Source organism: Lutjanus erythropterus, chromosome 7 (genome assembly GCF_056507025.1).
Source record: "Lutjanus erythropterus isolate fLutEry1 chromosome 7, fLutEry1.hap2, whole genome shotgun sequence".
In the NCBI taxonomy this organism is placed as follows: domain Eukaryota; kingdom Metazoa; phylum Chordata; class Actinopteri; order Lutjaniformes; family Lutjanidae; genus Lutjanus; species Lutjanus erythropterus.
In genome coordinates, this window is record NC_139323.1 from 577,541 (window position 1) to 590,000 (window position 12,460).

Below are 12,460 nucleotides of genomic sequence, written 5' to 3' on the forward strand. Positions count from 1 at the left end.
ATGTCATTTTCTGTTGCCAGCAGGGGTTGCTATGACAGTTACAAAACACTGGCATGTAGACATGTTCAGGGTGGGACTATTATCCATCATGTGAATTTTGGTGCAGATCGGACCATTTACCACAAAGTTATAGCAATTTTGTATTTCATGGTGAGACATTAAAAGTTGATGCTCCGCAGCAGGCATGCCCTTTATCATGAGGTAACTGTTTTAATAACTCAATCACACAAATCGATTCTGAAGTTGTTATGTTGAATCCTGTAGGAGGAGTTTGTTAAAATACACCATATGGAAATGGCAAAAAGTGACCTAATATTGAAAAGAAAATTCGAAATGTCTGACTTCATGTTAAGTTTAGGGTGTAACCCAAGAGGTTTTTTGTACATCCCGACATGGTACATATGTGTACTAATATTTGTACACCTAGGGCAAAGTTAAAGGAGGGGACTATGATTTTGAAAACTGTTAGGGGGCACTGTTGAGCCATTTTGCCACACCCATTTGTAACAGCCATAAAATATCAAATTTTTCACCAGACATGATGAGTGTGCAAAATTTGACATGACATGTTTATCACCTCAGAAATGTGATCTTAGGATAAAAAAAATAATTAAAGTTGCAAGCAGTGTTAAACGGTCCCTTGCAGCCCTGCACCACTCAGGTCCTGTGGCGGCACTCAATTTTCACATACATTAGATAAGGTAGGAAGGAGTTCCATGTCACTTCCACTTGCCACTAGGTGTCGTTATGGTCGTCTCCTGGTTGTCAGGTCAGTGTGTTCAGGGTGAGACTGTTAACAAACCTGTGAATTTTGGTGCATATCAGATCATTAACACACAAGTTATAGCAATTTTGTGTTTCATTGCGAGACATCAGACCTCAATGCCATGCCATGGTCACACCATTCAATGCTGAACAAATCTGTTAAAAGGTGATAATCACAGACTTGTCTAGATGGTACAGACCCTTTTTGAAGTCAAATGGAGTATTTATCATTAAAATACGACACACTGAAAACGCCAATATTGACTACGAAATTGAAAATGGCTGATTTCCTGTTGAGTTTAGCCTATGGGTCCAAGCCATTTGGCCACGCCCATCAGTGAAACTAAAGTCATATGTTCAAGCCTGGACTGTTAATGAACATGTGAAGTTTCAGGCAGATCTGACCATGTACAGTCCAGTTAAAGCAACTTCCTGTGTTTTGGCAAAACACTGACTGTCGCCAAGCCGTCAAGGCAGTGCCAATAAACATACATCACAATCTTCATAATATAGCATTACCAAGGTCTTAAGACCTTTCAGACCAGATCTGAATTGGATATGGTCAGGTTGCTGGGAGCAGCACCTCGAAGTCTATGACTATCATGGAATATGCTATGGCCACGCCCTTCAACAAGAGCAAAATCTTTTAATAACTTCTGAAAAAGTAGTCCAAATGATGGCCAGCAATTCTGAAGCCATTCTGATTCTTCCTGTAAGAGGAGTTTGTTAAAATACGAGACGAGGGAAATGGCAAAAATGACAAAAATGACATTTTTGTGCATCTGGGTGTGATACATGTGCATACCAATTTTCATGCATGTCAGTGAAAAATGACCACAAAAGCAAAATGGCCGACTTCCTGTAGCGTTTGGCCTGTGGGCTCAAGATGCTTTTTTATATGTGACACAATTGTGTACCGAGTTTTGTAAATGTTGGTATAATAATGTTGCTTTTGGGACTACTCTTTAGATAGTACTATTGAGCCATTTTGCTCTGGCCACTGGCAAAAACCATAAAAATAGTAGATTTTCACCACAACCGATGCGCATGCCAAATTTGGTGAGTTTTCAAATATGGTAAAGCCCCCCAAAAACTGGAAGTGCTTAGGCCCTAAAAAGAATCGGGCCCTAATTAACAGCGTTAAATAGGAACTCGCACCCCTATGGCAGTCAGGGCACAGACAGCTGTGGCTTCATGGCCGTATTCTTAATATATAATTAAATTAAATTAAACATGAAGTTTGTTGCTGATTGGACCATTTATACTCAGGTTACAGCAATTTCATGTTTCATGGCAAGACATCAACATTCGACGTCACACCATGGCCACACCCATCAATGCAGACTAAATCCTTTAATAACTTTTGATCACAAACTTGTCTAGTTGGCACACACCTATCTTGAAGGCAATCAGAGTATTTCTGCAGGAGGAGTTTGCAAAGGCGCAACACGTGGAAAACACCAAAATTGAAAAATGTCCAACTTCCTGTTGGGCCTATGGGTCCAGGAGACTTTTTTGTGCATCTGGGTATGGTACTGTGGGGGCTGCTGTTTAAAGGGCATGACCAAGCAATTTGGCTATGCTCATTGATGAAACCCATATCATATGTTCAGGCCTGGACTGTTAAAAAACATGAAGTTTCAGGCAGATCAACCAAGTACACTGAAGTTAAGGCCGCTTCCTGTGTTTTGGCAAAACATTAACCTTCGCTGTGCTCTCAGGGCCGTTTGACACTATGTCACGATCTTCATATTATTGCATTAACAAGGTCTGAAGACCTGTCTGACCAGATTTGAGTTGGATATGGTTAACATGCGCAGAGCAGCAACTCAAAGACTAAAATCATTTCCTGTTGCCAGCAGGTGGCATTATGACAATCATGGAATACTGTCACATAGATGTGTTGAGGGCCGGACTATTATCAATCATGTGAAGTTTGGTGCAGATAGGACCAGTTATGTTATAGCAATTTAGTGTTTCACAGCAAGACAGCAAAATTCGCCACCATCTCATGGCCATGCCCTTCAATGAATGAAATCTTTTAGTAACTTTTGATGACATAGTGATTTTGAAGCAGTTTGGATTAATCCTGTATGAGGAGTTCATTGAAATACAACAAGTGGAAAATGCCAAAAACAACCATGAAACTGAAAATGGCCTACTACATGACGGGTTTAGGCAACAGGTCCAACACAATTTTTTGTGTGTCCAGGCATGATAAATGTGTGTACCAATTTTTGTGCACACCGGTGCTAAGTGCTGCGGGGGCTGTTGTTTAAAGGGTATGCTCGAACAGACAACCATATCACATGTAAATTTTCAGAACCACTGCTGATTGTGTTTTTGAGTATGTTTAAGGCCTCAAAAATTTAATTAATTTTAATTCCTCCAGTTTTAATAGGGTCTTCACACTGAGGTCCACTGAGGTCAGTGCTCAGGCCCTAAATAATTCCTTTAGTTTCAATAGGATCCTCGCATCAGAGGTTGCTTGGGCCCAAATAGTAACAATAGTATAAAGTATACTTAGAATACTATACTGTATTATACAGCACTGTACTATTCATATACTATAGCACATGTAATAGATAATTATACATTGTACAGAATAATACACCACTACACTCTGTAGTCTGGCTGTCCTGCCCACAGCACTATCTGATTTATTAAAAGTCACAATTAATAGCCAATCAACAGAGACAGTGCTGCCAATGAACAGAGAGGTGTGTAGAAGTTAAGACAGCAGATGCAATAACGCAGTAAATATCACCGTCTTATGATCTGTTCCTCTGACAACAACATAGTTCCATCAGTGAAAATGCCTGAAGTCATGGTAAGGATTTCAGTCAAGGTGACAGCTTTTAAATCAGTCACTCTTCACAGAGATGTGCTGCAGAGTAAAACACAACACACATCTGTCTTGCCTTTCACTGCAACTCTGCATCAAGATTTCAGAACTTATACAAAAGTAACAGTGACAGTAAAATTGTTTCACACTATTATGGTTATGTGTAGTATACAGATCACATGCATGCTGAACTGTAGGGGGTGATCCATACGGGACATGGGACAATTGTGATCCATTGCATCCCTAATTGATATTAATAAATTGTGAACAACAAAACGATATCCCTGTATGCAGTAGTCATCCATTACGACAACAATGCATCACCAAGACGGTTGTGCCCGGTCAAAGCATGACTCCCCCAAAACAAGCTGCAGCCAAAATACCTTGCTCACAATCAATGTGGTTTAGAAAGCCTTCTGTAATTTAGACACAATGTGGCTCACTGTAAGCTCTGCAAATTGGACATGAGAAACATCAAGTGAAATGCTGTGTACATTACCAGTGATGGGTTAGATTTTGAGCCCTGTATGAACTGATGGAAAACCACTGGGCTGTTAAAGTGTCACCTCTCAGCAGAGACAGAGCACTCAGGATGATCACGAGAGAGTGATCTTGCCAATATGGACAGAAGTGTCGATGTGATATAAATTATTTGACTATGAAGCTTAATGTTACTCTACATTGCTGTGGTTTAAACTTTAGTTGATTGACAGAAACACACACACAGATCCACATTATATACAGCACTGTGCAAAAGTTTTAGGCAGGTGTGAAGAAATGCAAAGTGAGTGAAACACAGTCATTAACTGAAACAGAAACTGCTGTATAGGAGGCTTAAAACTGGGTGAGGAACAGTCAAACTATGCACCTGCAAGGTGAGGTTGTGGAGGACAGTTTCATATCACATGACAAGACTGAGCACAGCAACAAGACACAAGGTAGTTCTACTGCATCAGCAAGGTCTTTCCCAGCCAAAGATTTCAAAGCAGACTGGAAGATGTGCTGTTCAAGCTCTTTTGAAGAACCACAAAGAAACGGGCAATGTTGAGGACTGTAGATGCATTGGTCGGCCACAAACTTAGTGCTGCAGATGAAAGACACATTATGCTTACTTCCCTTCGAAATCAGAAGATGTCCAGCAGTGTCACCAGCTCAGAACTAGCAGAAACCAGTGGGAATGAGGTACACCCATCTACTGTCCGAAGAAGTCTGGCCAGAAGTGGTCTTTATGGAAAAATTGCAGCCAAAAAGCCATACCTCCAATGTGGAAACAAGGCCAAACGACTCAAATATTCATGAAAACATAGGAACTGGGGAACAGAAAAATGGCAGCAAGTGCTCTGGACTGATGAGTCAAAATTTGAAATATGTGGCTGTAGCTGAAGAAAGTTTGTTCACTGAAGTGCGGTACAATAATGAGTGTCTGCAGGCAACAGTCAAGCATGGTGGAGGTTCCTTGCACGTTTGGGGCTGCATTTCTGCAAATGGAATTGGGGATTTGGTACAGATTAATGGTGTCCTCAGTGGTGAGAAATACAGGCAGATACTTATCCATCATGCAATACCATCAGAGAAGCATCTGATTGGCCCCAAATTTATTCTGCAGTAGGACAATGACCCCAAACGTACAGCCAATGTCATTAGTAACTATCTTCAGTGTAAAGAAGAACAAGGAGTCCTGGAAGTGATGGTATGGCACCCACAAAACCCTGATCTCAACATCATGGAGTCTGTCTGGAATGACATGAAGAGACAGAAGGATTTTGATACATCCGCAACAGATCTGTGGTTTGTTCTCCAAGATGTCTGGAATAGCCTACCTGCTGAGTTCCTTCAAAAACTGTGTGCAAGTGTACCTAGAAGAATTGATGCTGTTTTGAAGGCAAAGGGTGGTCACACCAAATATTGATCTGATTTACATTTTTCTTCTATTTGCTCACTTTGCATTTTGTAAATTGATAACAATAAACATTTGCATTTTATATTTTTGAAAGAATTCTTACTTTACAGCATTTTTTTACACCTGCCTAAAACTTTTCTACAAGTATTGTACACCTCTTGGAAATGTTCCTGGCAATGGCAGCCCATATCTGCCAATATGAGAAAAATACGATCCTGTGAGATATCAGAATGAGAATCTTTTCAAAATTATAAGTTAGAATCTCAAAATAATGAAATAATCTCTGGAATAATTGAGAAATTAGTTGACAGATCAATTGATTAAACAAAAAAGACTAATTTACGAAGTGCAGCCTACACTTAATACCTATAGCCCTACTTACACTTCTTAACCTTCTTCACAATGGTGCTGTTTATACCTAATGAGGAGTGAGCAAATTTGAGTTTAAATGTTAACATTTTTATAACCCTACACAGCACTGTCAAGTATGTACATGTGTTGGGATGAATGGTTCTTCAGACACCAGGGGCCAAGAAATCACCTCGTTCAGAAAAGGCATTTTGAGGGGGCACTGCACTTAGTTTGGAAAACGATTAGTAGTAAAATAAGCATGATTTCAATAAGGCTACAACATGTGCATCTATAATACTGCACAAAATTACACTGCCCCAAAGTGGCAAAAATCTATTATTGCAAGTTGAACTGTTACCTCACTCTATTTCTGATTCACAACATACTTACTTAAATATGCTCACTGCATTTGATATGACAACTTATTTTGTAAATTAATTTATTATGGTATTCTCCTTTGCAATTTATCTGTGGTTACTGTGGTGCTATATTTAGTGAAGGAGGTGGGGTCTGTTGTGCCGTACAAGGATTACCAACAAAGGTCCACACTTTCTTTGTAACTTTTGGGGCCTGCATGTAACCATAAAAGCCTGAGACCACATGTTGGCTCCCAGGAGAACAAAAGAACAGAGTCAACCCCCTCTTTTTGGATGACTCAGCAGAGTCAAACTCCCAGCAGAACCCCCGCTGACCAGCAGAGGTCCCCGGGGAATCCACAGCTCCCATTGGGTGAAATCCGCCATGGCCAATGACGTCACGCAGGACTATAATAATGCGAAGCACACCCGAAGGCAGCGCTTCCGACTGTGACCCGCATAGTCAATGGAAGTAACCGCAACAGTTCCTAAAGCTTAACAACTCGTCCCACGTGGCGAACGCTTTAGACCAAGTGACTGTGCATTATTACACGCGTTAGGCCTCTACGGATTTCCCTCGCTGGTCGAGCTAATCTCCTCTCCTCCACTTTGTGCGCCAAGGAACACAGAGCCGCCCGGTACGAGACCACGGATTGACCCTCTCGACCGGATGCCCACGGATGTGAAGCCTGGCAGATAACAAGGACTGCCCGCTTCAAGAAGGGCTCCAGGACGCACGGGGAACGACGACACATCACTCCACTTTCTGCAACAGTAAGAGGCTTTAGCTCTGGGCAGATATAAGACAGTGTGTGTTTTCTTTTATACCAGCTGTAAGGGCTTGTTGATTTTAATGTCGTAAGATATTGCCTGTGTTGCTGTGTTTGTTATTCTCCTTCCGCTCATTTGTGTCTGCTTGTGATACATAGTGATCCGACCTCATCGGACCGCTATAGTGTCGCCCCGCACGCGGGATTGGTCAGTACTTCGGCTGTGTTGGTTCAATGTCCAGATTCACGCCGCTCACCAGCTGAGCCGAGCGCGTCTCTGCGTAACACAGATGGGTTACTGCACCTCAATACCGCCTGCGTGACGACACCCTTGAGTGCTTTCCTTTCTCTCCCTCTTCCCTACTAACCTACACTTGGAGCCGTGTAACTTGAATCTCCCTCGCTCCCGACGCCCCTCCTTTATTGTGAGTCACGTGCGTTCTTGGCGAGCCGCCATTACAGGCGTGGTCAGTGGCCCTCGCGTGACGTAGCCTGCAGCGTCACCGCCGCCATCTTGCCACGTCTTACCCCCGCTCGGGCTCACCCCCCCCCACCCCCCCCCCCCCCCCCCTCTCTCACACACACCTGCTCTCTCTCACACACACACACACACACACACACACACACACACACACACACACACACTCGCTCAACCACCCACTTTCTTCCACACCCTCTCTCTCTCTCACACACACACACACACACACACACACCCCCTTCTTGATGCTTGTTCTGTAACATGTTATAGTTAATTTTAGTTACATTAAGTTTATACAGCAATGTTGATGTTGATTGTAAATTAATGTCATCAGTGTGAATAAATCTTGTTATGCTATAAAGAGAAGTTGTCCTGGTTTTTCGTGTATATTGTAATAAAAGCTGGTTGACAAAGTCAGTGCCCGAGCTCTTGAGACTGAACGTACGCCCGATCATTGGTCCGGGTTTTCCCGGTGGTGCCCCGTTATAAGCTAATTAGAATATTATGCTTATGTAATAATTAATTAATTATTAATTAATTAATCAAATATTTTTAATAATCCATAATTAATATTATTAATTATGAATTATTGCCAATGATCTTACGTAGCTCCTTCCCTGCACAACAGGTCCATATTATGCTACTTTCATGTGAAAACCACTGGATTTGAGAAGTTTTTTATTTTCATTTGAAAAGTTACTTTAAATTTAAATTATAACGATTTTGAGCTCCACTAGTGTAGCTTTGTGTGATTAACAGTTCCAAAAATAAGTATAATTTATCTCACAATGGCCCTTTATGCAATCCCTTAGCTCTTCCTCCATCTGACACAAGACATTTAGTGCCTGTCTCTAAGATCCTCCTCTTTACCCAGGGTTAGCACCTACTCATCCTCTTGTCTTCATTTTCAACGCCATGTGACAGCGAAGCCACAGCTGTATGGGGCATTGAATTTTAATTTACTTGTTACTTACTTGTGCTAAATGGCCCAGGGCAGGGGGACCCAGCAGGGAGAGTCAGCTAAATGCTGCTAACTAAGCTACTGTAACTTAGCTGCCATGAGCTAGTTTGCAGTACTGTAACTAGCTCACGGCAGCTAAGTTACTGTTAGCAGCAGTGAAAAGCAGTATAGGTCCCCTTTAAAGAAATAGAATAGATAGGCCCACAAGATTAAGTGAGTTTACATTGGGATACAATAAGATCAGTTAATTAATAATAAAATCACCTCAGAATGATCTGAGCTGGGGACTTGTTATATTTCTCTGCCAGGGTGGCGATCATAGGCTCCTGAAGCAGAACAGGTTCATCTGGATGTTTCCAGGCCCGGTCAGGAGAGCCCAAAGGGCTGTAGGCTGTCATCACCAGCCCCCGGTCCCGACAGTGGGCCAGCAGCTCTACCTGGGCCAGGTAGGGGTGCCCCTCTACCTGCCCAACCAAAACACAGAGATCCTAGGTTCATCTGTAGCTTTCAGAATGCTCAACTACAGCTGCAGCAGTGTTCACACTTAATCCTAACTTTCTCATCATCACACACTCTGTACCTGTAGAACAGTGGGTTTGATGCTGGCCACAGACAGGATGTCATCTATCTGGCGACTACTGAAGTTGGACAGGCCAATGGATCTGACGAGGCCCTTTTCCACCAGCTTCTCCATGGCATCCCAAGTCAGCTTGTAGTCTATGTCATCATACAGCAGCGTGCCATCCTCCTTTTTGGGAAAAGGAACATCACCTCGTCTAGGAGAAAAAGATTAAAACTAGTTTATATTCCCATTTATTTCCTCAAAATATGGCCCTCAGTTTAGTAAAGTTGAAAGACAAATGCAGTTTTACAACTTAAATTTTTCATATTTAACAATATATTTTTTGCCAAAAAAATAAATCCCAGTGTCAAAATAAGAAGTTGTCATGTGAGGAAATGTCTTTTCTTTCCTCTGATTCTACGGCTTGTTTTCCTGGGGATAACAAGTCTGTCATCTGACTTTGGTGGAGATTTAGCTTACTGGAAAGCGTAGGGCCAGTGGATGAGGTAGAGGTCCAGGTACTCCAGCTTCAGGTCCTTCAGGGTCTTGAGGAGGGCTGGTTCCACGTCCTCTGGGTGATGATGGGTGTTCCACAGCTTGGACGTGATGAACACGTCTTCTCGTCTCAGGGCCTGGTGTACAGGCAACATGTCAAATTGTAGCAAAGTAAAAATGTTTATGGAGGGAGTATAGGCATCTTGAAATTCCTGGACACTGAACTCAAGTATCTATCAACTCCAAAAGTGATAAGATTTTTCATTATGGATTCTTGCTGAAACTCTGAGCATCTAATACAGTGTGTTGAGTAGTATTACCTTGCCAGGGCCGACTGTTTCCTGTAGAGCTTCTCCAATCTCAACCTCATTGCCGTAGATGGCCGCACAATCAATGTGGCGATACCCAGTCTCTAAAGCCCAGACAACAGCTTGTTTCACCTGTGACAGTGACAAAATATCACAACTGTTAAACACTGACTTGAAATGACTGTTTGTGTTATCATGCCACAACATGCCACACGTTTAACAGATTTTTCAAATTTGGTTTGCAAGCAATGGCATTGCATAGATGCATAGATTTTTTGAACACCTGGGGATACGCAAGTAAGCAAATATTGATAAACTAGAATATCAAAGTACTATGTTTTTGTGATACTGTATTGATTGTCAAAAACTATACATTTTTCAGAATCAGTAGTGTGTATATTTATACATATATACATATATATAAATATATACACATATATACATATATGTATATATACACATATATACACACACATTTATACACACACACACACACACACATTATTGTGCAAAAGTTTTAGGCAGGTGTAAAAAAATGCTGTAAAGTAAGAAATATTTCAAAAATATAAAATGTATTTGTTTATTTTTATCAATTTACAAAATGCAAATTGAGCAAAAACAAATTAAAATCTAAATCAAATCAATATTTGCTGTGACCACCCTTTGCCTTCAAAACAGCATCAAATCTTCTAGGTACACTTGCACACAGTTTTTGAAGAAACTCGGCAGGTAGGTTGTTCTAGACATCTTAGAGAACCACAGATCCTCTGTGGATGGTATTGCATGATGGATAAGTATCTGCCTGTATTTCTCACCACTGAGGACACCATTAATCCGTACCAAATCCCCAAATCCATTTGCAGAAACACAGCCCCAAACTTGCAAGGAACCTCCACAATGCTTGACTGTTGCCTGCAGACACATTATGGTACCGCTCTCTAGCCCTTCAGTGAAAAAACTGCTAGAGCCAAATATTTCAAATTTTGACTCATCAGTCTAGGGCACCTGCTGCCATTTTTCTGCACCCCAGTTCCTATCTTTTCATGCATATTTGAGTTGCTTGGCCTTGTTTTGACATCAGACGTATGTTTTTTTTTTGCTGCAATTCTTCCATAATGACCACTTCTGGCCAGACTTCTTCGGACAGTAGATGGGTGTACCTGGGTCCCACTGGTTTCTGCTAGTTCTGAGCTGATGACACTGCTGGACATCTTCCGATTTCGACGGGAAGTAAGCATAATGTCTTTCCTCTGCTGTTTCCTTGGCCGACCAATGAGCCTACAGTCCTCAACGTTGCCTGTTGTGGTTCTTCAAAAGAGCTTGAACAGCACATCTTGAAACTCCAGTCTGCTTTAAAATCTTTGCCTGGGAGAGGCCTTGCTGATGCAGTATAACTGCAAACTATAACTGGTGTCTGGCCTGTAGCATGACATTGTCTTCCACCATTGTTTCTCAGCCAGCTTTGTGCAAGTGTACTGAGAAGAATTAATGCTGTTTTGAAAGTAAAGGGTAGTCACACCAAATACTGATTTGATTTAGATTTTTCTTCTGTTCGCTCACTTTGTATTTTGTAAATCAATAAAAATAAACATTTAAATTTTCTATTTTTGAAACTATTCTTACTTTACAGCATTTCTTCATACCTGCCAAAAACGTTTGCACAGTACTGTATATATATGCATAAAGAAAAGCAGAATTTAAGATAGAAATCTACAATATAAACAATGGTGGAAATAGAACTAAAAGGCATAAAAATATGTAAACAAAACAAAAATATACAATATATACAACAGTGGTATACATAGTGTAAAACAACAATAATACTGAAGATGGGGTGCAAGTGTGTTAGGATACCTTTATTATAATCAGAATATATGTTGAATGTTTTGGTATAAATTAGAAAAAAATGCAGTGTTGCCAGTGTAACCCATGTATTGTACTGCTGAATTATTATAGTATGGAGTTTAAATTATCGCACATATGACCATATTGTTAGGTTCAGTATTGCAAATATGAAGACATAAATGAAATACAGATAAGAATCTTATGATGAAGATTCTTATGATGAGCTTCTGATGACATGACGTGAATGATGTATGTTCTGACAGTGGTGAAATAAGTCCATGTCAATACTGGGGCAAGAGTTGTAGAGTTTGATGGCCACAGGCAGGAATGACTTTCTGTGGTGCCCTGTGGTGCATTTTGGAGGAATTTCCCACTTAATGTGCTCCTGTGTTTAACCAGCATGTCATGGAGTGGGTGGGGGACCTGGGCTGTGTTCGAAACCGCATACTAACTACTACATACTTCCATACCCATACTATCCATACTCCATACTGCATACCCAATCCATCAGACAGTATGCAAAGCGTTTACACTACAGCGTACTGCATGATAACCCACAATGCATTGCGCTCCTATCCGAGCCGAAATCGACAGGCTGAAGCTGATTTCACTTTAGAGATTTTTTTAAAAATCAGGCGAGAAAGTGGCCGTTTAGATTCCGAGTGTGCCGTTTATTTGTCCAAATACCAACCGTTTACAATTTCATTCGGACGAATTCAGCGAAATTTAAGCTCACCACCGTGAGCAACACACTTCCGGTTATATTGACAAAATAAAACACCCCAATCCTTTTCTCATATCAAAAGACCATGGTGATAAATAGT

General features: G+C 41.1%; 1 protein-coding gene across 2 annotated transcripts in view; it reads right to left on the bottom strand.

The window, feature by feature from the left end:
* The window catches only part of akr1a1b (aldo-keto reductase family 1, member A1b (aldehyde reductase)), a 30,953-nt gene that overhangs the window by 2,574 nt on the left and 15,919 nt on the right, over positions 1-12,460 (bottom strand). For both annotated transcript variants that reach the window (XM_084722355.1, XM_084722354.1), the window contains exons 3-6: positions 9,804-9,923; positions 9,469-9,620; positions 9,007-9,202; positions 8,691-8,890 (exon numbers count right to left, since the gene is read on the bottom strand). In XM_084722355.1, the coding sequence (XP_084578481.1) occupies positions 8,691-8,890; positions 9,007-9,202; positions 9,469-9,620; positions 9,804-9,923 (668 nt within the window). The remainder of the gene's footprint in view (positions 1-8,690; positions 8,891-9,006; positions 9,203-9,468; positions 9,621-9,803; positions 9,924-12,460) is intronic.